The 24,912-nt window shown below is 44.5% G+C and overlaps 1 protein-coding gene across 1 annotated transcript in view; it reads right to left on the bottom strand.

Moving 5' to 3' along the window:
* Positions 1 to 24,912, bottom strand: part of LOC111146598 (matrilin 2) — a 120,508-nt gene that overhangs the window by 58,280 nt on the left and 37,316 nt on the right. Inside the window, exons 4-5 of the mRNA XM_022502221.1 lie at positions 21,632 to 21,754; positions 2,007 to 2,129 (exon numbers count right to left, since the gene is read on the bottom strand). Of these exons, the coding sequence (XP_022357929.1) occupies positions 2,007 to 2,129; positions 21,632 to 21,754 (246 nt within the window). The remainder of the gene's footprint in view (positions 1 to 2,006; positions 2,130 to 21,631; positions 21,755 to 24,912) is intronic.

Consider the following 24,912-nt stretch of genomic DNA (forward strand, 5'->3'; position numbering starts at 1 on the left):
ACAGTAAACAGCATGACCTCATTTTGTTCAACATTAACAAAATGTTTTGAATTAGATATTTTTGTAAGTTTTTATTTTATTTTTTATTTTTATTTTTTTAAAGATTTTATTTATTTATTTGACAGAGAGAAAGATCACAAGTAGGCAGAGAGGCAGGCAGAGAGAGAGGGAGAAGCAGGCTTCCCGCAGAGCAGAGAGCCCAATGCAGGGCCTCGATCCCTCAACCCTGAGATCATGACCTGAGCCAAAGGCAGAGGTTTAACCCACTGAGCCACCCAGGTGCACTTTTGTAAGTTTTTTAAAAGATTTTATTTATTTATTTAGAGCACGTGCATGAGTGGGGGGAGGTGCAGAGGGAGAGAGAGAATCTCAAGTAGATTCTGCACCAAGGGGCTCGATCTCACAGCCCTGAGATCGTGACTTGAGCCAAAATCAAGTGTCAGGTGCTGAACCCACTGAGCCACCCAGGTGCTCCTTGAATTAGATATGTGTGTGGGGAAAAGTCTGGCAGAAAATACAACAAACTATTAATAGTGATTTTTCTCATCTGCTTAATCCCTTTTTTTTAATTTAAATTCAATTAGCCAACACACAATACATCATTAGTTTCAGATGTAGTGTTCAACAGTTCATCAGATGCATAAATCACCCAAGGCTCATCTGTTTAATCTGTTTATCCTCAATGAAAGTATATTATTTGCATGATAAAAATGAATGAAGCATGTTGACTTCTCTTTTGCCCCTGTTAGTGGGTGTGGTAACTTGTTCCCGATCACTGTCACCACCCGCAGATTAAGAAAAAAATAAATAAAACCTCCAAGGCTTAGGAGACCAATTCCATTTGTGGACCTCTGGTGAGGGAGTTTTCATTCCCGTCAGTGTGTAAAAACAAGCAAATAAACCCACTCAATTCTCACCTGCTAAGAAGATGCCACCAATACTTTTGTTTTGTGGCTTTTTCCTTCTGCATCCTTAGCTAAGAATCAAAGAGTGCTGGAAAATGTAAATTCTATGTGCAATATAATAATCGTTCACTGCGGGAAGCAAGACGTAACGGGACACAACATATCCCCCTGAAAACAATGGGATATGGACGAGAAAATGCAGGATTTGGAGTCAGTAGCTTCCCCCTCTGACGTCAGTCGAGTCCTTTCCCTTCCTTTGCCCCCAGATTTTTTGCCTTAGAGGTACTGAGTTCAGTTCATTGAACACCTATTGCTTGCCAGTCACTGTTTGTTGGAGGAAGGACGAATGAGACCATGTGAGTTTAAGGACACACTGGGAGGTGGCATTAGGGACCTGCTGGTGAGCTCTCTAAGTGCTTAGGAGAACCATTATCCTTCATTGAAGAAATCAGATGCCACCCCCAGCTCTTCTACATCCCACCAGGTCACACAAGGTGGGGTTGCCCCAGTGGGAAGCCACTCAACTGATAGGAAGCGGGTGCCTGAAATTCCAAGCACTGCCCTTGCAACTTCTTCCCAGGCTTGCCATGGAGGCAACTGTTCCTTTCTTCTGACAATGGTGTCTTCTCACAGACAGCTGGGCTCTCATTCCTGGTGGTCCCTTGGGCCCATCTCTGGCAGATCCATGCTTAGCAGGAAGGCTGCCTCCATCTTTGAGGGGCCACTCAGCAACCTTGCCCACCAGCAAGGGAATCTCATGAACAACACACGAGCTATACTGAAGTCAGGCCACCCCAGACAGCCTCCGCGTTTGCTGAAAACCCACCCAGTCCTTTTCAAGGGAGGCAGTATATAAAGGGACGCTTATATTTACATACGTGATCAGAAATCTGCCTTTTGCTGAGGACCTCAAATGAGAACATGCTAGCCTCAGCTGTAAAGGAAGTCATCAGAGTTCAAATTCGGACTAACGACTAGACCAGAGAACGGAGCACTTTGTTGAAATTCAAAGGAGAGCACTTGGATCTGTGGGAGGCTCCCCAGCCCCCTCGCTGTGCCCAGCTTGCCCTTCCTCATTAAACAAGGTAGGGGAATACTCACCCACACATCTTTTCCCGTCCTCGGCCAGCATGAAACCACTGTAGCACTGGCAGACGAAGGAGCCCAGAACATTCACACAGAGCTGCTCACAGCCGTGGTCCTCCGCAGCACACAGATCCTGGACTGGGGCAGAATTGCGCCGTGAGAACACAGCTCCGAAGGACATGACCCTCAGGACACCACCAGCCAACAAGCACTTGTTAAAATCACTTTTAACATATTAAGCAACTGTAATCCTACCATCCAGAGGCAACCGCTGTTAACATTTTGATGCATTTCTATGTATAAATAAAAACAGCTTTCGAAGTGGAGATTATTCACCTCTAGGAAACGCATTGAGTAATTTCAAATTAACATCGGTTTTGTATTTTCCTCATGTTCGTGAAAGTGCTCTGAACCATTCTGGTGCCTCCTGTTAAGTCATCACAAGCAAGCATTTGCCCTTGTCTGCATCAAGTACCATTCCTGTTGTTTGAGAACAAAAATGCTTTGTCATCCCCGTCTCACCAGTGTACGTGAGATAGTCTGGCACGGTCTTTGACACTCTGCAGACGGCGAAGCCAGAGAGAGAGCACCGTGAAAAGACCGTCTACTCCATCCACACCAAACATGGCAGGTCCCAATTCTGCATCTGTCCCTTTGGAAAATATTTCCCCTCCCTCCATTTGTCTACCCGAACGATCTTTGGAAATCCTCCTTAAGCTCTATTTCTTCAAGACACTGACAAAGGAAGAAAATGTGACACCAAAGGAGGTTAGATCGAGGTAACAAAGATTACTAGGGAGAAATGGATATCTGGTTCTTAGCAGAACTCTTCAAGTCGCATATTTATTACGCGCTGAGCCCTGGCTATCCACGCAAATGCAAAGTGAGAAGGCACTGGCAGGAAGGCATTTACCGCGAGCGAACTAAAAATATATCAGAGGATGAAAAGGTTAAAGGCATTTTCAATCCATCACTGACTAAGTCTCTCCTTTGCAAGAAACAGGCTGATGTGATGACATTATTTCTCAGCAAGAATGGATTGGTGTTGTACCTGGCTCTTCCAGTGACTTCACCATTAAAGCTGGAGAAAACCAAAGAGCATTAAAGGGATCAAATATGTTAAAAAGAGTTTTCACTGGTTAAAAGCTATCACTAATGAAAGCTATGATAAAAAACTCAATTAACTAGAAAGCTTGGTTGATCCCCGAATCCAATGGTTACGCTTAAATGTAATCGCCTATGTCACTGAGTTTTATTGTTTATTATGCTTTTAGATAAATATAAAATATTAAATTGATAAAAAGATAAAAGCTGATTTATTCTTCACTTCTATTAAATGCACTAAATCATTTTTAAAAATAAAATCTGCCTCATTATATTAAAAAATGTTTATGTCTAAGATTGTACAAATAGGGGCTCTGGCTTTTAAGTGCTAAAAGATGTATTTCCATTCCCGAAGCAATGAAGTAGATGAAGAAAATTATAGATGCAAATTCTTCTATCTCTTACCAGTGTATTTATATCCTAGATTTCCAATTGGGAACTCCAATTGAGATTTCCAGTGGATTTAGATAGAAGAAAAACACCAATAACAAAAAAAAAACAAAAACAAAAACAAAAAACAAAAACAAAAAAAACCAAAAAACCCACTTTAGCTCACGTAAAAATCACAGTGAATAATTAATAATAAAAACCTTCAGTTACAAGCCTAAGCCAGAGATCTAATAAAAATCTGAATCACAGGATATTCTTCATTTATTCAATAAATGAAGTACCCCCTTTGTCCCAGGCACTGGGGATATAGGGAAGAACCAAAGAGACAAAGGGGTTCCTGCTGTCACCCAGCTTGTATTCTAAGGGTTAATAATGAGAAGCTCTAGGAAGAGCATTTCTGATTGAAAGAACAGCAAATGCAAAAGTCCTGGGGCAGAAAAAACTAGCCCCATAGCCAAGGGTGGACTGAAAAAGGTTGTCAGGTAAGCGTTAGAGAATGCAGAAGGGACAGGCATTGTGGGCTGAGGGAATAGTGTGAGTAAATGTGCAGAAATGAGGAAAACGGGACAGGCCTGGTAGCTGAATTCCATGCTGGGAATTCCAATGGAGGTGGCAGGAGGGAAGATGGGAAGAATAACTGACACGAGATGACAGAGGGCCAGAAGGCAGGCTGAGAAGTCAATTCCATTCAGCAGGACACACAGATGAAAGTGTGAGTGCTAGAGTGGAGCCCAGAGGGAGGAGGCTCCAAGCCCAGCCAACCCGAAGAGGTCTTCCTGGAAGAGGTGCCATTTGACGGAAGTCATGAGCCATGAGTGGGGGTCACCAGGGAGAGAAGGCTTGGAAGGATAACAGGAACTCAGAATTTGGTGTTTCCCCTATCTCCCATAGTTTTATTACCCTTCAGTGAAATGGATGAAAAGGAGGATCTGACAGTTTCTTTAGCTCTGGTGAAACTTAACAGACTTCTAGCTGTTAAATAAAAATCACTGCTTTGTTTGGGAACAGTGGTAGTTTTTTTGAATTCCATGCTGAAATAGCTCTGGTCTGCTGGAACAGTGAAAGAAAAATTAACCTCCTGATAGGAGGACCGTCAACTGTTCTCCGGAGCCAGAGCTATCCGCCTCCCCTATCAGCAGTCATCTCTCCCCTGGGCATGTACCACAATGTCAATTACACAGGCATCCATATGCCATCTATTCACTGTGTCTCCCTTGCTAGTCTCTAAGCTCCCTCACAGGGAGGAGAAAGTACCTGCTTGAAAGCATTGTGGCTAGAAAAGGTCACTCTAGCACAGTGGAACAAATTACACCCCCAAATCCCAAGGCCATCTCTGAAGATGGGGAGCCCGAGCTCCTCCACCTGGGTCTCCCTTCTCTGCTCTGGCTGCTGTTCTGCCTCCTTTGGTGTCCAGTGGGAACCCTGCCTAATGGCAGTTACAGAGAAGTGATGGGAGCAGAGGTGCTTTTTATTCTTACTTATAATGATCTGCTTTCAAATTTTCTAACATGGGCTCATAACAAGAGCTTTTATAATAATGAAAAAAAAAAAACCCAATATGTTACAAAAGAACCCCTTGGAAAGCAGCATTTTTGAAAGCAATGAACCAAGACCTTGAAGCAATCCTCTTTTTTTTTTCCCCACAAGACTTCTCCCCACAGGGTAGGTAAGAGAAGCAATGCTCATTCCTTTCAGGACGGGGCTGGGACCCCCACGGAACAGTCTGTAAATAACCACAAGGTCTGGTTGACAGAAGCAGCAGCGCCCAACCTTAGCTACCCATTAGAACCATCTGCGGATCTGAAAATCGTGATGCCCAGGGCGCCCCCCACCCCCTCCCGTCCTTACCTCAACCTCAACCGGGCTTGGCCAGGGAGTGGGGGGAGGGGGTAATGCAAGCAGCGGTGGTTGTTTAAAAGCTCCCCAGAGAACTCCAGCACCCAGCCAGGATGAGAGATGTCGAACTGGATAAAAGTCCTTGCAATCATCCGAAGGGAAAGTGCCCAGACCCAGGAGGCAGTCTCCCCCTTTATTAACTGAGACTGCCAGGCTCAGTTTCCTCTTTCAAATAAACCTCAGAATGACTGCTGTCTTCCATTCCCCCTCCAAGTGGCTGAGAGGACTGCAGACACTACGTGAGGGCGCAGAGCGTGGTAGGACCAGGAGGCTTATCGCTTGCATTCCAGAAGCCCGGCCCCACAAACAGTGCGTGTGCCAGCTGGCTTCCTGTGTGTTGTACTTTCAGACTGTTTTTATAACGTGGGGGATTTATGGCCCGTAGGATCTGCACTGTCCCAAGGGAAACCACTAAGGGATTAACTTAATTAAACAAAGACTAAGGAAAAAATACAGACTAGGTTCTGACAAAACAATGTTGTTTTTCTGGCAGTGCTCACTTCTATTTGAAACAAATACAGATATTTTTTGAGGATTCCTTATGCTTTTGAAAAACAGTGCTTCTTTTTCTCACAGCCCAGGAGGGTTTCCACCAAAGGGTAATAAAATGATGGGGGATGGGAGACGTACCGAATTCTGAGTTCTCATTATCCTTCTAAGCCTCCTCTACCTGGTGATCCCCATTCATGGCACATGACTTCTGTCAAATAGTACCTCTTCCAGGAAGACCTCTCCTGGGTGGCTGGGCTTAAAGGCTCCTTCCTCTGGACTCCACTCCAGCACTCACACATTTATCCAGTGGTACTAGAAAGACCTGATCGTGTCTGCCTGCCTCACTGGAACATGAGCTGATCTTACTCACTGATTTGCCAGAGCCTGACACAATGTTCTCATGCATGTCACTGGTGTTCTGTTTAGTGTTCATCTACTGAAAGTACAGGGACAAAGGCCCATACTCCCTGTCTCCCAACAGGGATATTCCTAGAGTCCTAAAAATCCTCTCCTCCATCAGAAATGGGATCCTGGTTGGGGCGCCTGGGTGGCTCAGTGGGTTAAAGTCTTCAGCTCAGGTCATGATCCCAGGGTCCTGAGATCTAGCCCTGTATTGGACTCTCTGCTCAGCAGGGAGCCTGCTTCCCCCTCTCTCTCTGCCTGCCTCTCTGCCTATTTGTGATCTCACTCTCTGTGTCAAATCAAATAAATAAATAAAATCTTAAAAAAAAAAAAAAAGAAAGAAAAGAAATGGGATCCTGGCAGGATAAGGGTGATGGGAACAAAATTCTTCCAGAGTCTCCTGTACCTCTCCTTGTCCCAGCCAGAAGTGTTCCCATACCAGAAGAGGGCTCAGAGTATGGTGACCTCTGGGAGCCAACCCCCAGCTGCAGACGCCAGTACTGTCATGACAGCTAACAGACTGGCTGTCTTGCTGTTTCTGCTACATCCCTGGTACCTAGTGCTGTGCCTGGCACGTTGTCAGTGCTCAATAAGGACTTAGCTATGAGAAAATGAACCCATGTCCATGCTACACAGGGTTGTCGGGTATATCTCCCTCATCAGTCTTATCTAGGCTGGAAACTTGGAGAGGGACAGTCTTGGATCAGTCCTGGTGTCCCTCAGTAGGCCTGGACGATACCATGCATCTCACACAGCAGGTGTGCTGTGGACCTCTGTTGATTGGACTTGACCGTTCCCCCATCCTAGAGTTCTCAGATAGCTCTTACCTGACTGCTCCCTGTTAGAGGTCAAGTTCCCCCTCACCATCTGCCTTACCACAACCATAACAGAACCCTTCATTTACAACAATTATTGAATGTCTATTTTCCCTCCCGTAGGAGGCCAGGTTTGATTTGCTCAGTACTCCAGCTCAAATATCCAGCACTACGTGAGGCATCTTTTAATTTCTTAATTTTTAATTAAAAAAATATTTTTAAAATACATTTGAATGACCAAATTCATTCATTCATCCATTTGTCAAACAAAGTACTAGGAAAACAACAGTGAATAAAATAGATTTTAAAAATATATATCTATCAGAGAGAAGATATTTGCAAATGACATATCAGATAAAGGGCTAGTGTCCAAAATGCATACAGAACTTATCAAACTCAACACCCAAAGAACAAATAATCCAATCAAGAAATGGGCAGAGGACATGAATAGACATTTCTGCAAAGAAGACATCCAGATGGCAGCAGACACATGAAAAAGTGTTCCACATCACTCAGCATCAGGAAAATACAAATCAAAACCACAATGAGATATCACCTCACACCAGTCAGAATGGCTAAAATTAAGAAGTCAGGGAATGACTGATGCTGGCGAGGATGTGGAGAAAGGGGAACCCTCCTACACTGTTGGTGGGAATGCAAGCTGGTGCAACCACTCCTGAAAACAGCATGCAGGTTCCTCAAAAAGTTGAAAATAGAGCTACCCTATGACCCAGCAATTGCACTACTGGGTATTTACCCTAAAGATACAAATGTAGTGATCTGAAGGGGCACATGCACCCAAATGTTTACAGCAGCAATGTCCACAATAGCCAAACTATGAAAGAACCTAGATGTCCATCAACAGATGAATGGATAAAGAAGACGTGCTATATATATACAATGGAATACTATGCAGCCATCAAAAGAAATGAAATCTTGCCATTTGCGATGACGTGGATGAACTGGAGGGTATTTTGCTTAGCACAATAAATCAATCAGAGAAAGGCAATTATCATATGATCTCCCTGATATGAGGACGTTGAGTGGCAACGTGGGAAGGTTGGGGGGTAGGAAAAGAATAAATGAAACAAGATGGGATCAGGAGGGAGAAAAACCATAAGAGACTCTTACTGTCACAAAACAAACTGGGGGGGCTGGGGGAAGGGGGGGAGGGAGAGAGTGGTGGGGCTATGGACATTGGGGAGGGTATGTGCTATGGTGAGTGCTGTCAAGTGTGTAAACCTGGCGATTCACAGACCTGTACCCCTGGGGCTAATAATATATTATATGTTAAATAAGTAAATAAATAAAATTAAAAAAATATATATATATATCAATTGATGTCTGTCCCATGAAGATTATACTCAAGTGGGGGCTGGCTCTTACCGACCTACATGACAGACTGTGCACATACGTCTCTGCCCTACCCTGCATTCAGGAAGGACAGGCAGGTGCATGAAATCACCAGCACTGGCTGTATTTACCCCACAGGAACCTGAGAACCTTCCCACTCAGGGCATCTCCCCCTGGAGATCTGATTCTTTTTTTTTTTTTTTTTTTTTTTAAAGATTTTTTATTTATTTATTTGACAGAGAGAGATCACAAGTAGACAGAGAGGCAGGCAGAGAGAGAGAGAGGGAAGCAGGCTCCCTGCTGAGCAGAGAGCCCGATGCGGGACTCGATCCCAGGACCCCGAGATCATGACCTGAGCCGAAGGCAGCGGCTTAACCCACTGAGCCACCCAGGCGCCCTGGAGATCTGATTCTTAAACATTTACTAGCACACCACTGACAGAGGCCAGACATAAAATAAACAGGTAAACCATACGTTATGTTAGATCTCTCTCTCTAAGATTTAATTAGTTTATTTATTTGACAGAGAGAGAGAGAGGGAACAAACAGCATGGGAGCAGCAGGCAGAGGGAGAGGGAGAAGCAGGCTCCCCGCTGAGCAGGGAGCTCAACAGCCTCGATCCCAGGATCCCAGGATCATGACCTGAGCCGAAGGCAGATGCTTAATCTACTGAGTCACCCAGGCACCCCATGTTAGATCTTACAAGTGCTTCAGAAAAATATTATCTGGACAAGGGAGTTGGGAATGTGGAAGGAAGGGAACTTGTGTTTTATATGCTGTGGTCAGAAGGTGGTCTCACTCAAAAGATTCTTTTATACAAAGACTTGAGGGAGGAAACATGGAAAAGGACGGAGCCAGGGAACTGAACCTTGGAGAAAGGAGATAAAGGGCAGTTATGTGTCTTCCGATGCAGGGCAGGGGAAGGGGGGTTAGACAGAGTGAAAAGAAGATCGTCTTCGGAGCCAGACCTGCCTCCGGCTAGCTGGCTTGTGTAACCTCACATGAGTGATTTCTAGAAGACCCGATTTTCCTAGAAGTTAAATAATTAAGTGGAGAAAATATTGCCGGGCTGAGATAACGAGACGAGTAAAGCCTCTGGCCGATATATAGATACTCAGCAAATGCTAGCCTCCTTCCTTAGACGGGTACAGAAAGGACTTGGAGGCACAGGCCCAGTTTAGCATGCAGGAGAGGTGGGCTCCAGACAAGTTTCGCCCACAACACCATTACAATATAGTGTCAATTTACGGATGCCTGTGAGAACGCCACGCATGGACATAGCTTCAGATTTCTCTAAATAATATTGACGTATCCTTGACTAAGTTTTGCTTTGTGAACTCTCTGCTGAATTGATCTGATACAGCAAAACAGGCAATTTTGAATTTTATAACAAAAGATCTCACCACATGCAAGCAATGTCTTGCCAGAAGGCAATCATTAGCACAGAGCTGACAGCAGAATTTACTTGCTTTTAGTTCCTTGTGAATTGTAGGGAGGGATATTAACTGCAGCTGCTTAGTCTTCCCAGGTGAAATAAATCAGTGAGGATTTGATAACTCAGAGCCCCAGAGCTGTGCTCAAATCCATCCTTAGTGTTTGCCCCGGGGCTCGAAGGCATCCTAGATTTAAGTGTCTGCCTTCATTTATGATCTCGAAACCCTGGCGCAGCGCCTCGACCAGAGAACTTGGAAAACCTCCATCTGGTTCCGCCGGACGAGGAGCATGGGACAACGGCTAGGGGCTGCCGTGGGAGACTACTGGCTTTTCAGAGCTTTTGACAAGCCACACTGCGTGCTGTTCCCACCAATGACAGTTTAATCTGTCCTTTGGAGTTAAAGCAAAATGAACACCTTTAAAGACACACTCCACTTTTTTATTTTATTTTTTTATTTTATTTTTTTTTTTACAGAGAGAGAGAGAGAGGGAAGCAGGCTCCCTGCTGAGCAGAAAGCCCGATGCGGGACTCAATCCCAGGACCCTGAGATCATGACCCGAGCCGAAGGCAGCGGCTTAACCCACTGAGCCACCCAGGCGCCCACACTCCACTTTTTTAAACAGCTCCTGCTGTTACTCCGCCGGAGATGTAGAAATCACAAGTTATCCCTCCCAGCAAGAGTGAAGAGAAATGTATTATTAGGGCTGTTACTTCACTCAAGTGGGACATAATGGGGTTTCCACCCACACCAGTGTGAAAGCCCTCCCAGAATCAGGCCTCCACAAACCGGAGCCTGGGTTTTGGGGACCATCCCCCTTCTTTCATGGTGCCTGAAAGCACTAATCTTATTTTGACAGCTGCAGTTTGGACTTAAAGACTCTCGACAGTAAATGTGAGTCATCGGCCTTGTGCTTCTAACGCTGGAAGAAACAAAACAAACCCAATGTCACCGAGAAAAACAAACCTGTCCTTTGGGCAAACCCCAGCTGTGCTGCTCCCCAACTGTCGATTTCTTTGCCAGTCAGTTCTCCTAGTCACTCACAAGATTTTCGTTCTGAGAAAAGGGGAAAGAATCCCCCCCCCACCTCCCTGTAAAGACTCAACACATAAGTAAATCTGATCCAATGAGGTGCATGGAAATAAACAAGCATGCACGAGTAACGCCCTAGTCTTGTAGAGCGCTTTGCAATTTCCAAACGTGGGCCTTCATCTCGTTCTTAATATAAACTCCCTACTGAGTGGAGTCTTTAAAGATCCGGTTTAAAAGGCCTCGGTGGTTTCCAGAGTTGGGCTTAATCAGGATTGCCTGGAGAGATTGTTCACACACACACTCCTAGGTACCACCGCAGAGTCCCCGATTAGGGAACTCTACGGTCCTCCCCCCCCGGGGGTCGGGGGGGGGGTTGCCTTTCCAGCCAGTTCCCCTGCTCAGCTGAGGCTGCTTGTCTGGGGGGCCACTTTGAGAACCACTTATCTGGGCGCTTGTGAAACCAGGAACGCAGAGAAGGAGCTGCACGAGCCTCAAACTCACTTTCCACTGGCCGGTGCTGATTCTTTTACAGCGCTCGTCTCCACTCGCACATGGGTAGGACTTTTCTCCCGTGAGAACGCCACCCAGCCCGGATTCCTTTCTTTTCTTTTCTTCTTTAAAAAAAAAAAAAAAAAAAATCCTGCAGCCTGGCCCAACCAGAGGGCGAGCAGGCTGCACGTTACCATATCCAGGTCCCCGGACCTGGACGCCCAGGGTGGAGAGGAGGCCCCGTGACCACGTCACACAGCTCAGCAGCCTCTGCTTCGCTCAGGGCGGTTCTCGCAGCACCTGGGGCCGTGCGGTTCCTCGACAAGCGGCAGGCGAGCTGTGGGGGCAGCCTGCTCGCCCTTCCACCCTCTCCTTGCTCTCACCATGGGCAGCCCCGAAACTCCGACCCTGACCTTCTCTTTCCACGCTCCCTCTCTCCCTCCAAGATATGATCCGTTTTCAGGGTCAATTACTACCACCAGGCATATCCAGCCTGGGATTATCCTTGAACTCTAATGCCTCATCTCCAGCTGCATCCAACCACTTGGGTGGGCTGCTTCCCAGACTCGCTAGTTTTGCCTCAAAACCAGGTTTCCTTTCTGAAGCTAGCTGTCATTTTAAATTCTGCTACCATCCCCTGACCCCCATCCCCCAGCTTCTGTCATAAGCTCCTCCCTGGGGTGAGGCTTATTGCGGTGGTCTCCTAATAGATTCTGTCACTGAACTGGACTGAGCTGATGGGAATTGTAAACTGATTGCCTCTTTCATCTTCCACTCCATAGGTGTGGAGCATAAAGGAAACCAAGATCTGAATGTTTCTTGGGTGGTCAACATAAAAGAGAAACACTCATTTTTCTCCTACTGCTCAGGAAGAGTGCCTAGAGGGAACCAGTAAGTGTTGGATGAATGAGTGAACGGGTGGATGGTAGTTCTCCACCCACTTTCTACCAGTTTAAATCCCATGTATACATTACTGCTAAAATCAATTTACTAAAATGTGGTTTTACCATTGACACCCCATGACCAGCTCCCTCTACCCACCGAAGTCCACTGCTGGGACTCAGCTTGAGAAACCATTGCTCCATAATTTGTTCCAGCTTGCATTCCTTCCCTCAGCCACCACTAATGTCCCAAACTGTTCCAGACAAGCAGGCTGGTCTAGTTAGCACCCTCAAAGACAGCAAGCCCTGCCTTTCTCTTCGACTTGTTGGAAAAAACCCTGCTCCACAACACCTTCCCTCATTGTTCCACGATCTTTCTCCAATCTCTTGTCTTGCAGCCTCTGTCTCAGCATCACTTACCTTCCAAAACCTCCTTGTTCTGACTTTCTCTCTATGAGCCTTATTGAGCTATAAACGGCACACAATAAGCTGCACATGTTCAAAGTACGCACTTTGATAAATCTGTCATGTCAACATGATCAGCACAATCAAGATAATGAACATATCCATCACCCCCAAGCCCTCAACATTTCCTCATACCCCTCGGTAATCCCAGTGCCCGCTTCCCCGCCACCGCCTGCCTCATCCTCAGGCAACCACGCATCTGCTGTCACATAGATTAGTTGTCATTTTCTAAAATTTTCTATAAATGGAATCATACACCATGTACACTGTTTTGTTTGCCTTATTTCATCCAACATGGTTATTTTGAAATTCATCTAGCTTGCTGTTTGTGTCAATAGTTCATTCTCAAAAAAAAAAAAAAGTTCATTCTCTTCATTGTCTTGTAGTATTACATGGTATGCAAATATCACGATTTGTTATCCATTTACCTATTGATGGACATTTGGGTTGTTTCCAGTTTGGGACTCTTACAAGTAAAGCTGCTGTGAACATTCATGTTCAAATCTTTGTTTGGACATAGGAGCACGTGGGCGACTCAGGGCTCAGTCGGTTAAGCATCAGACTCTTAGATTAGGCTCAGGTCATGATCCCAGGGCTGTAAGATCAAGCGCCACCTCAGCTCCATGCTCAGCATGGACTCTGCCTGAGAGTCTCTCTCCCTCTCTCTCTCCCTCCTCCTCCTACTCGAACACTCTCTCTCTCTCAAATAAGTAAATAAATAAAATATTTTTTAAAAAATCTTTGGACATAAACATTACTTTCTTTGGGGTAAATACCTAAAGTTTGAATGGCTAGGTCATACGGTAGGTATATATTTAACTTTGTAGAAAACTGCTAATCTGTTTTCCAAAGAGGGTGAACCATTTTTTACATTCTTGCAAGGAACAATGATAGTTCCTGTTGCCAACTTTGCCACCATGTATTATGGTCAATGTTTTAAATTTTATCCAATCCAGTAGAGGTATGGTAAGAATCTCACTGTGGTTTTAATTTTTATCTCTCTAGTAATTAATAACTGAACATCTCTTCACAGGCTTCTGTGCCATCCATTTGTCTTCTCTGGTTTATATCTGTTCAGATCTTTGGCCCATTTTCACTGGGTTGTTTATTTTCCCATTATTGAGTTCTAAGAATTCTTTATATATTCCAAGGTCCTTTGCTGGGTGTGTGTTTTGCAAATATTTTATCCTAGTCTATGGCTCACCTTTTCATTTTGGTAGTAGTGTATTTTGAAGTGAAAATGTTTTGATTTTTTTTAAAGATTTTATTTATTTTAGAGAGAGCGAGAACATGAGCAGAGGAGAGTCAAAAGGGGAGGGAGAGGGACAAGCAGACTATACACTAAGCATGCAGCCCATGTGGGGGGTTCAATCCCCCGACCCCTGAGATCAGGACTGGAACAGGAATCAAGATTCAGACACTCAACCAACTGAACCACCCTGGCGCCCCCAAATGTTTTAATTTTGATAAAGTTCTGTTAGTTGAGGGCGCCTGGGTGGCTCAGTGGGTTAAGCCTCTGCCTTCGGCTCAGGTCATGATCTCAGGGTCCTGGGATCGAGGCCCACATCGGGCTCTCTGCTTAGCGGGGAGCCTGCTTTCTCCTCTCTCTCTATGCCTGCCTCTCTGCCTACTTGTGATCTCTCTCTCTCTGTTTCAAATAAATAAATAAAATCTTTAAAAAAAAAAAAAAGTTCTGTTAGTTGAGATTTCTCTTTGGTGTTCTGTATCCTATTTTTAAAAATCCTTGCCAAATCCAGGGTCATCAAAAAATTTTTCCTATATTTTCACGTAGATGTTTGTTTCCACTCTTACATTTAGATTTAAAATTAGCTTTGAATTCATTTTTGTGTATGGTGTGAAGTGAGGGTCAAGATCCATTTTGTGCACATGGCAATCCAATTGCTGTAGCACCGTTTGTTAATGACATTATTCCTTCCTCATGAATTGCTTTGGTGCTTTTCTCAAAAATCAGTTCACATATGTGCGTGGGTCTATTCCTAGACTATATATGCTGGTTCATTGATGTCCACCAACACACACTGTTTTGATTGCTGTTGTTTTATAATTAGTCCTGAAATCAGATCATCTAACCCCCCCCCAATTTGTTTATTTTTTCTTGGAGTTTTCATTGATCTCATTATTTGCAGATTCCATATTTGCAAAGTCACCTACTTTCTAAAATTTACTTGTACCTCAAATCAGTATTTGCCATATCTTCATGGCCATCCGTGGATGTGCACAGAATGGTGAAAATTTTGAGTTACCTGATGCACACATTCCCAATTAAGGTCCAAAAAGGCAATGCTTCGCCTTCCTGTTTTCGTTCTCATACTGCCAACAAACATCCTTTTTATGTTCTATTTGGTGCCATGTTTTGTTTTGCTTTTTCCTGCCTTTTATGCATTTTGTTAGGTGATTTCACTGTTTAAAATGGCTCTCAAGGGACACCTAGGTGGCTCAGTTGGTTAAGCCGCTGCCTTCGGCTCAGGTCATGATCCCAGGGTTCTGGAATCAAGTCCCGTATCTGGCTCCTTGCTCAGCGGGGAGCCTGCTTCCCTCTCTCTCTCTCTGCCTGCCCCTCGGCCTGCTTGTGCTCTCTCTCTCTCTCTCTCTCTGACAAACAAATAAATAAATAAAATCTTAAAAAAAAAAAAAAATGGCTCTCAAGAGCAGCGTGAAATGCTGTCCAGTGTTCCTAAATGCAAGAAGGCTGTGACGTGCCTCACGAAGAACAGGTGTATATTCGGTGATCTTCATTCAGGCCTGAGCAATAGTGCTGTCAGCTGGGAGTTCAATATTAACCAATCAACAGTATATACTCAATAAGGTGTCTTTACCTAGAAACACACATAAAACAAGGCTATGTACTCATTGATGATGTGGCCAGAAGCTCACAAGAATGTAATTCTGTATTTCTTCCAGGAGCATTGATCTAGTAATTGCTAGTTCTGTGTTCACAGAGGCTTCCAACCATCATGAATAATGAGAGTCGACTGTATTTGACTATTATGGTTTTGGGGTCTTTTTGCATTTTCACATATATATTTTAGAATCAGATTGTCAGTTTCTATCTAAAAACATCTGCTGGGATTTTGATAAGGATTGCTTTGAATCTATAGATCAATTTGGAAAGAATTGACATCTTAGCCATATTAAGGCTTTCATTCCTTGATATTTATTTAGGTCTTTTTAATTTATTGCAGAAGTCTGTTATACTTTTCAGTGTACAGATCATGTACGCTTTTGTCAACTTTATCCCTAAATTACATCTTTCCCATGCTATTATAAATGGTATTTCAATTTCTTTTTCTTTTCTTTTCTTCTTTTAAAAGTAGCCTCTTTACCCAGCATGGAGTCCAATGCGGGGCACTGACTCACAACCCAGAGATCAAGATCTGAGCTGAGATCAAGAGTCAGATGCTTAACCAACTGAGCCACCCAGGCGCCTCTGGTATTTCAATTTCTGATTTTTGTTGCCAGTATGTAAAAATACAATCAAATAATTTCGTATATTGACTTTGTATCCTACAACCTTGTTCATTTATTAATTTTAGTAGCTATTTTTTAAGATTCCACCCACTCTCTACAGAAGCAATCACATAGTCTGTGAATAAAGACAATTTTACTTTTTTCTTTCTGACCTATATGACTTTTTAATTTCTTTTTATTTTTTTATCAGTTAGAACCTCCAGTACAATGCTGAAAAATGGTAAGAATGAACATACTGTCTTGTGCCTTCTCTTAGGAGGAAAACATTTATCTTTCACTCTTGAGTATCATATTAACTATAGGTTTTTCCATAGATACCTTTTATCAGGTTGAGAAATTTCCTTTTATTGCTAGTTTGCTGAGAGTTTTTATCATGAATGCATGCTGGGTATTGTTCAATACCTTTTCTGCATCTACTGAAATGATTATATATTTTTTCACTTTTTAATCTGTTAATGTGGTGAATTATGTTAAAGCAAACTTGCATCCCTGCAATAAAACTCATTTGGTCTTGATTAGAGGATATAAATATGGATTCTATTTGCTGAGTTTTTAAGAATCGCTTCATCTAAGTTCATGAGGGATGTTGGTTATGATTTTCTTTTCTCTAACAATATGACTATTTTTTATGGACCATGCCCCTTGATTAAACTGTAAAATAAAAGCTACTAAATCATCTGCGTAGCTTGGAAAAAATAATGTCAGGAACATATCTGACGAATGAAAGCAATAAAATGCATTTGGTATGGTTCTTGAGAAAGAGAAAAAATGAGAAAGCTGGATAAGAAAGTTTACATTTTTTTGCCAAGTGAAATTTTCTAAATGTTGTGTTTTCAATATTTTTCCAGATAGGTTAAATATTCAAGAAGGGAGGGAAAATTCCTTATTTAAAAACGTAAATAAAGAAAAGAGAGAAGATAAATTTCTTTCTTATTAGTGGGAAAGGAATTCAAGGGAGGGGGATGGTAGGGGAAAACAGAAATGTGAAGACAGGCATACTTCATGGGGGTTTTCCCTTTTTTTTTTAAATGTGAAAAATGGGAGAGGGGAGGACATACACATCTTTTTAAAAAAAATTTTAAAGATTTTATTAATTTATTTGACAGAGAGAGAGCACAAGCAGGGGGAACTGCAGAGGGAGAGGGAGGAGCAGGCACCCCACTGAGCAGGGAGCCCTAGGATCATGACCTGAGCCACAAGCAGATGCTTAGCCGACTGAGCCACCCAGGTGCCCCAAGGACATAAACTTCTATTGAGCCCTATGGGCTAGGTACTATGCTAATGCTTCTACATATATTTCATTTAATGGTATTGGATAGGGAAGAGTTTTTGGAGGACAGAAGAATACACAATGTTGACTTCCAGTACATTCCAAATTGCTCATATGGGCAGACTTTGAGGGTAATATTTAATATGCTTGATCTAGTCTTTGAATGGAAGGGCACATTTTGAGACAATGACCAACTAGTATGCAGAAGAGGATTATCTGGACAGTGAAGAGACCCCAAATCCAGCTACTTAAAGAGCTGTTTATGCTTCTCCCAAAAAAGAGAAAATTAATAAGGGATGTGGGATAACACTCTTCAATAATCAAAGGGTTTTCTCTTTTTATTTGGAAAAGGAAATATACTTTCTAGTATAGAGCTTTAGCTAGCAAAATTGTATCAAAGGTGGGAATTATAGGGAGTAGGATTTCAGCTTAGTCCACTCTATCTGGAGGTGGGATAGAGGTGTTTTGCAACAACCTGGTGTCCCAGGTGGTGAATGGACAGGCAACATCATCCATCTGGGACACTAGGAGGGAATAGAATTCTTGGGTTATGTGGAGGAAGGGAGCTAAAAGTCTAACAGCTAAAGTCCATTTCCACTTGCAGAATCTCTGAGTTAGCTGTGTCGGCCTCCTCCCTCCACACAGACAAGTATGAATACAAAAGGGTGGGTATGGTGTGTGTGTGTGTGTGTGTGTGTGTACGCACGCACGCATGCATGCACATCTGAAAGCAATCACCTAAGAGGTCCTCTCAAATCATTCTGTAGGGTGACAGTGTCATAGCAGTTGGTAGTGGACTTGGGGGAATGATAATCATTTGAATATTAGTCTTGCTGAATTACTACTGAGCCTCCCTTGAGATCAGTGAGCCTTGGAAACTGCCTGTCCTCCTGGGGCTGGAGGAATTTCTCTGGCTGCAGGGTTCTCCTGTTGCCATCTGGGGGCCCTCAAGGATCATGGGACAGTATCCAATGGTGGTTAAGGGCTAGGAATATGGAGTCCTGCATAACAAGATTTGGATTCTGCTTTGGTCATAGTACTAGCCATATGACCTTGAGTAAATTGTCTAACCTTTTTGGGGGGAGGTATCTTATCTTCCTTATCTGTAAAACGAGAATGATAGAATCCACTATGAGAGCTCATTGTCCAAATTAAATGAGATAGCACGGATAAAGCACTCGGAGGGCTCCTGACACATGGCGAACACGTAATAAGTGAATGGGCTCTAGTTCAGCCCGACCTGTGCAGCACATGCCGCAGAGCTGAGCACCGGCTGCAGTCACTTTGGTGCAATCGCCAAGGGCATGGTTGCAATTACATTAGTTATTCGATTTACTCCCATGCCGGAATGTGAGCTCCAAGAAACATAGACATTGCTGTTTTATTCACTATTTTATTTCCAGTCATGTGCATGCTGCCTGGCCCATCTTACATGCTCAAAAAATGGAAAGAAGTGTGTCTCATTCCTCTCCAGGCCCACTGAGTCTCTCTCCATGTTGGCAGGGACATGTCCCTGCCAGCAGTTCCTGAACAGAGGTCGAAGAATGGCCCAGCCTTCGCTTGGCACAACTTTTTTTTTTTTTAAAGATTTTATTTATTTATTCGACAGAGAGAGATCATAAGTAGGCAGAGAGGCAGGCAGAGAGAGAGGAGGAAGCAGGCTCCCCGCTAAGGAGAGAGCCCGATGTGGGTCTCGATCCCAGGACCCTGGGATCATGACCTGAGCCGAAGGCAGAGGCTTTAACCCTCTGAGCCACCCAGGCGTCCCTTGGCACAACTTTTAACTGTCCACCAGACTACAACCACAGGCTAACAAGGACTTATCGACGAGGTAGATATGAATTTGTCACCAGCTTCCCCATTTTATGGGTGAGGAAGTTGAGTCAAGGAGTTTCAATAACCAGCTCGGGAAGAGACAGGCTGACCTGCAATTGAAATTGAAATCTGGTTCATGTACCATTTCAGACCAAAGAGTTACCACCTTTGTCAGAGAGAGAGAGAGAGAGAGAGAGCGAGAGCGAGCACTGCTCTCTATGACTGTCCCAGCGCAGCTAAGTCTGGTCCTGCTAATGCAGGTGGTTGAACTACTTCCGGGTGACCAGAGGGGCTGGGTCAGAGGGACACCAGAGTCCTGGTTCCAGCTCCTTCCCTTCCCCCCTACCTTGAAGCCCTTCCCTCCGGCTCCCTTGTTGCCTGACGCCAGTGAATCTGAGTGTGGCGGCCATTCATGTCAGAAGTTCATGGGAAATGCAGACTCCTGGCCCACACCCCCATCAGACCCACTGACTCTGCCTCTCTGGAGGTGACACCTGGGGCTAGGTTTCCTGAGTGGTTCTTAGTTATTGGAGCTGGAGCCCCTCTGCCCTGGACCACCTTGTTCTTCCATCTAGTCAGTCTGTCTGAAGCCCTGGGCAGTTTCTGCACCTGCAGCCCTGAACGGGAGGGAGCCCAGGCCAGACCGACACCGGGGAGGGCCCAGGGGGCCTGAGGGCTTGAGGTGGGACCAGGCAGGGCCTGACAGAACCTGCTGCAGGAAATATTTTGCTCATGACATTGAGGGGAGAACATTTTCTTTTTTATTTGCTAGTCTCAAAATTCCTCTGACTGGACCAAGCCAACCCCTGGAAAGCGGCCATCAGCAGATGCCCCGACCGCAGCAGGTGACTGGGGCAGAAAACAAGGGGAGGAATTTCTTGTGCTGCTAAGAAGGGAAGGGCAAGAAGGGAGTTAGCAGGGGGCCTAAAGGCTGAGCATTCTTCAGAGAAACCCCTTGGGGGCGGGAGAGCTCTTGAAGAGGCTGGGAGAGGGGACAGGCAGAGCACGCAAAGAAGGTACAAGGATGTCCAAGAGACGTTTAGGTTGTTTGCAGAGCAGTGGGTGAGATGACCTTGCCAGAGCTGCCCCAGCTCTCCAGAGAATTCTATTAAGCCCATGAGTATTTGGTGTGGGTGATTTTTGTTGTGGAAACTGAAGAAGGGTCAAAGGTCCAAGCAGAAGATGGGAATGATTCAGGCTGCACTCAAAAAATCTGGGATTTTGCGGTCGGACAGGAGCCAAAGAACACAGAGCGCCTGAGATTCAGAGTCCGAGGTCTTGATGCTTCCATGGGCCACAGAACTGGAGGAGTCGAGCAGATGTTACCTCATCTTGGGGAACAGGAAGGCCCCTATCCAACTACTCTCAGCCCCGAAAATGAAGTGAGGAGAAAACAGGAAAATGTGGTTTGGCTCTATAAATGTGACACTAATTACAGCCGTTTGTGCAAATGCTTCCCATTAATGCTTAATTGCTTACTATGTGGTGTAATAATTATGCATTGCATGAACTGTGTGTCAGATTAGCTGAGTTTTATTTCCTCTGCAGGGGCCGGTCTTCCTCTCAAGTCTTGAATCTTGAATCCTGAGGAAGCCTGGTTTGGTGGCCCGGTTATCTATGGGCAACCACGCGTGGCTTTACTTACAACTTAAAAATATACAGACATAAGCCCACACTCAGCATCTAAGCAATTCTCTCTAAGAGGCGGATTGCCACTTGCTGGCTCCAATGTCAGTACACGGTCAGTCCGTTTTTGGCCAAAAAAAGAGAATGTGATTTCTATTTGCATCTTATCTATTTGACCTTTTTTTATTTAAAAGACCTATAAAGTGTCCTTTACCAAAGATACTAGATCCCTGCACACCTCTAAAACAGAACTTGAATCATTCCCAGCCAGTGTTAATAACTCATCCAGAGTCAATGCTTCAGAGAAGAGATACAGTTAACTGTACCTCGAGGTACAGTTAATAGAGACAGTGGATAAAAAGTCTCCCCGTTGGGTCCCCTTAAAGAACAGCTTGGAATTAACAGAGACCAGTTCATGAGTTCAAAAAGGTTATTTCTAAGAAGGTGTCTTCAACGATTTTCCAAACTCTCTCTGCTTGGCTACTATGTGCCAGGCTCTGGTCCTGGCACTGTGATGGTGGGGATCAGTGGGGAGGGGGGAGGCCAACCTAAAAAACATGAGTTATAAAGCCTCTTTTCTTTCCTTAGGGAGATGATGACTTGGTTGGGTGAGGGGCCACAGATGAACTCAAGAGGCCCTTGAGAGAGTGGGGGAGGACAGTACAATAACATTAGCAAAGCAATCTTACTTCTGCAAGTCTTCTGATCTGAGTTGAGGATGTACCCTTGTTTGCACCTGCAGACGTACGAACCGGGGGTATTGATGCAGAAATGGGCACAGCGATGCTCCAGGATGCTGCACATGTGGACCGCTGAAAAGGAAGACACACAGAGTTAAGGTGATGATGACGCCTTCTCTGCCTTCACCCACCCACGTGTATCCAGAACCTGCTGTGAAGGAGAAAGCAGGACCCAAAGGAAAGCAAAGTGCTGTCCCTACCCTCAAGGGGATGTACAGCCTCTGGCTGGACAAGACAGTCTTAGATAATTACCATTAGCAGTACACAGATAAAGGCCCACAGAGGGTTCAAGGGAAATGATGCCAGGTTGACATAAAAACAGGTCAAAAATGATCAACAAAAGAACAGACATTTCACGGTTCAATGAATAATGCTTAACTGGGGAATCAGAAAGTTTACTGATACCGGAAGGGGCTTTGGCTAATGCATAGATTTTCAGCAGCAGCAATGGGGTTGAAGGAGAAGCTATTGTTAAATGAGGACGTGGCAAAGAGTCAACAGTTTTTCAGGACCATAAATCCCAAGAGAAATATCTTAATATGCAAAAGTGTCATACAGAATATTGTGGAGTAAAGAATGCATTCCTAAGTTCCATGTTTCCATAATCTTTTAATCTGATCTTAATTTAAAAATATCTGCATTTAGTTTCTGAAGTCCTTTGGCTTTCAGATACATCAATTCTTGCATAAGTCTATCAGGAGCTCATAAAAATGCTCACTGTTTTTTACATCTTAGTTTATTACTTTATTCAATATAATTCAACTTGAACGTATTTAAAATTAACAAGCATAATTATCGACAGAGTACAAGTTACGCAAGTGTTCTCATAAACAAAAAAGATGCCCGCGTGTAGAAATATACTTTTATGAAGCTGAAATAAAAGAGGCTTTCAAAAGCTAAGAACAATCCCACTAATCCAGTGCTTAGGAAAACGGAGCTACTGATGAAATTGATGGTGTACGTTACATAGATGTCTCGTTATCAGTAGGTAGGAAATAAATAAAGGGAGTAAAACTTCAAATTCTGAACAATACCATTTAGGATGATGGTTGTGAGCTTGCAAATGCAGTGTCGCCATGACTTTAGAGAACGTGATTCTGAGAATAATGGGAATTGACTGTCTATCTCAGATTTGATCAGATACATGAGATCTAGCTTATTCCCTTCCATCACTTGATCTATCGGTCCTATGATTGATTCTTCCTCGTTGTATTCCACCATCTCCCCATCAGCCATCATTTGAGCAGTGCCCAAATTTTCACACTCACTCACGATGCTGTGACAAACGTTCTCAAACGCATCTCCTTGAGCCCAGGTGCAGCTGTTTTGCTGGGACCGGGTCCCCGTTTGAATAGATGTGGCCTACTCGCCTTGCAAGGTGGCCCATGCCAGCTGTGCATGAGGGTAACGATGCCCACACCCCCCAAAACTTCAGCACTCAGAATTGTCAAGATGTTCAGTTTCTGACAGTCCTACAAGTGGAAAATCATCATTCTGTTTTTAATCGGCACTTGCTCTGCACCCCAGAAGGCTCTCTTCCTACCAATGGACTGCTGGAGCCCAGTGACCCACAGGCCTGGGGTCTTTCCGGAGGAATGCTCAGTGTGTCCCTCTCCTCCGTAGTGAAGGCAGTCTCAAGTCCGGGCAAACAGCCACATAGCAGTTATCCACCAGTTGAAGCCCCAGTGACGAGCCTGGTGCCCGTCTTCTCACCAGGACCCTGGCAGATGAAGTAAGGGGACAGGAGATGTGACGCAGAGCAAACATCCATTGGCAGCAAGCAGCACAGGGGTGAAGAGGGAGGGCCCCAGAAGCAGATGGCCTGAATGCTCCACCTCACCACTTACTATGACTTCGTATGAATTACTTAATTTCCCTAAACTCCATTTTCTTCACCTGTCAAATGGGGAAATTACAAGAACAACTGCAGAGGGTTTGGGAGTGACAGCTTGTTCCCAAGGCTTGTGTTGGCCGTGTGCCATGAAAGAATGGGAAGCAGGAGACTGGAACTTGGTATAATAGAAAGGGCACAGGATGAAAAGCCATATTTGTGCCCTGGTTCCCCTCTGCCTGAATGAGGGAGGGGAGTTCAGGTAGGTTGGGTAGCTCTTTAGACCTGTTTTTTACCCTGTGGAATAAAGGCATGAATGGTGTCTAGGGACCCACAGTACAGACATTTAGTTTTTTGTCTGTGTAGCAACCCCCCACCTTTTTCTAGAAGCTGCCCTCCCTTCTCACCTCAAATGCATGGGGACTGTTGAAGCTGTCCCCATGCATTTGAGGTGAGAAGGGAGGGCATCCAGGAGGGGGTTGCCTTATACTGCACAGGGTTCGACAGAACAGAGAGGAAGGGGAGGCAGAGGGAGAAGATGGAGAGAAAGTGGCGCCGTCATTCATTACTCTTCTGATTTCCATGAGGTAATAGAATATAATCTCCCCCACCCCCAAAGCTGGTTCAAATTGAATTTCTGTTCCTTTCAAGCAAAAGAATCCCAACCATTTTTACTAAGATAAAATAAAAAATTTCCATCTGTAAAATTTTATGGATGAGTGATTGGTGTTTCCAAAGAACATCATCTGTCCCATGGGACTGGCCTCTGGGGTGGGATTGAAGGGGAGGCGATCATCTTGCCTCCTCCACTGGCCTCCAGAAGGTCTAATGGGTTGTAACTGGGTCAAGGCACTGTGTTCTGGGGAAGAAATCACTAATCAGCAGACTGGGTCATTGGCAGGATTGGATTTTTTTTACACTAGGAAATAGGAATCTTATTAACAAATGCATAAATGACCAAAGGAGTGCTAGGGCTGACTAGGGGTCTAGAAAAGAACACTTACTGGGTATATAGAGTCAACTTTTATGGAAGTCAATCTTATCTCCCACCTAACACCAAAGCGCCAAAGTGCTATACTAAGCGTAGACTTTTCCCAGGCTGGTTCATGAAAGGTGTCTCTTAGGAGCACTACTAGAGCCTTAATCTGTGCCTGACCTGGGTGGGGTGGAGCTATTAGGGGAGGAAAGGCCTGCTGATAGAGCAGGGACTGAAAGAGTAGGGGGCAAGAGGTTAATTAAAATCAGCCCTACCCGGGTTACCGTGAGTCACCAGGAAGCTCAGGATAGACCTGTGTTTTTCAGTCCCCAGATTCAGTGCCCCCTCTCACTGGGTGGCAAAAATGGCAGGCCCCAGGATGTGTAGGTTTTGGTCATCTTGTAGACAGGGCCTCAATTCACA

Source organism: Enhydra lutris, unplaced genomic scaffold, assembly GCF_002288905.1.
Source record: "Enhydra lutris kenyoni isolate GAN:26980312 unplaced genomic scaffold, ASM228890v2 scaffoldscaffold14, whole genome shotgun sequence".
Taxonomy (NCBI): domain Eukaryota; kingdom Metazoa; phylum Chordata; class Mammalia; order Carnivora; family Mustelidae; genus Enhydra; species Enhydra lutris.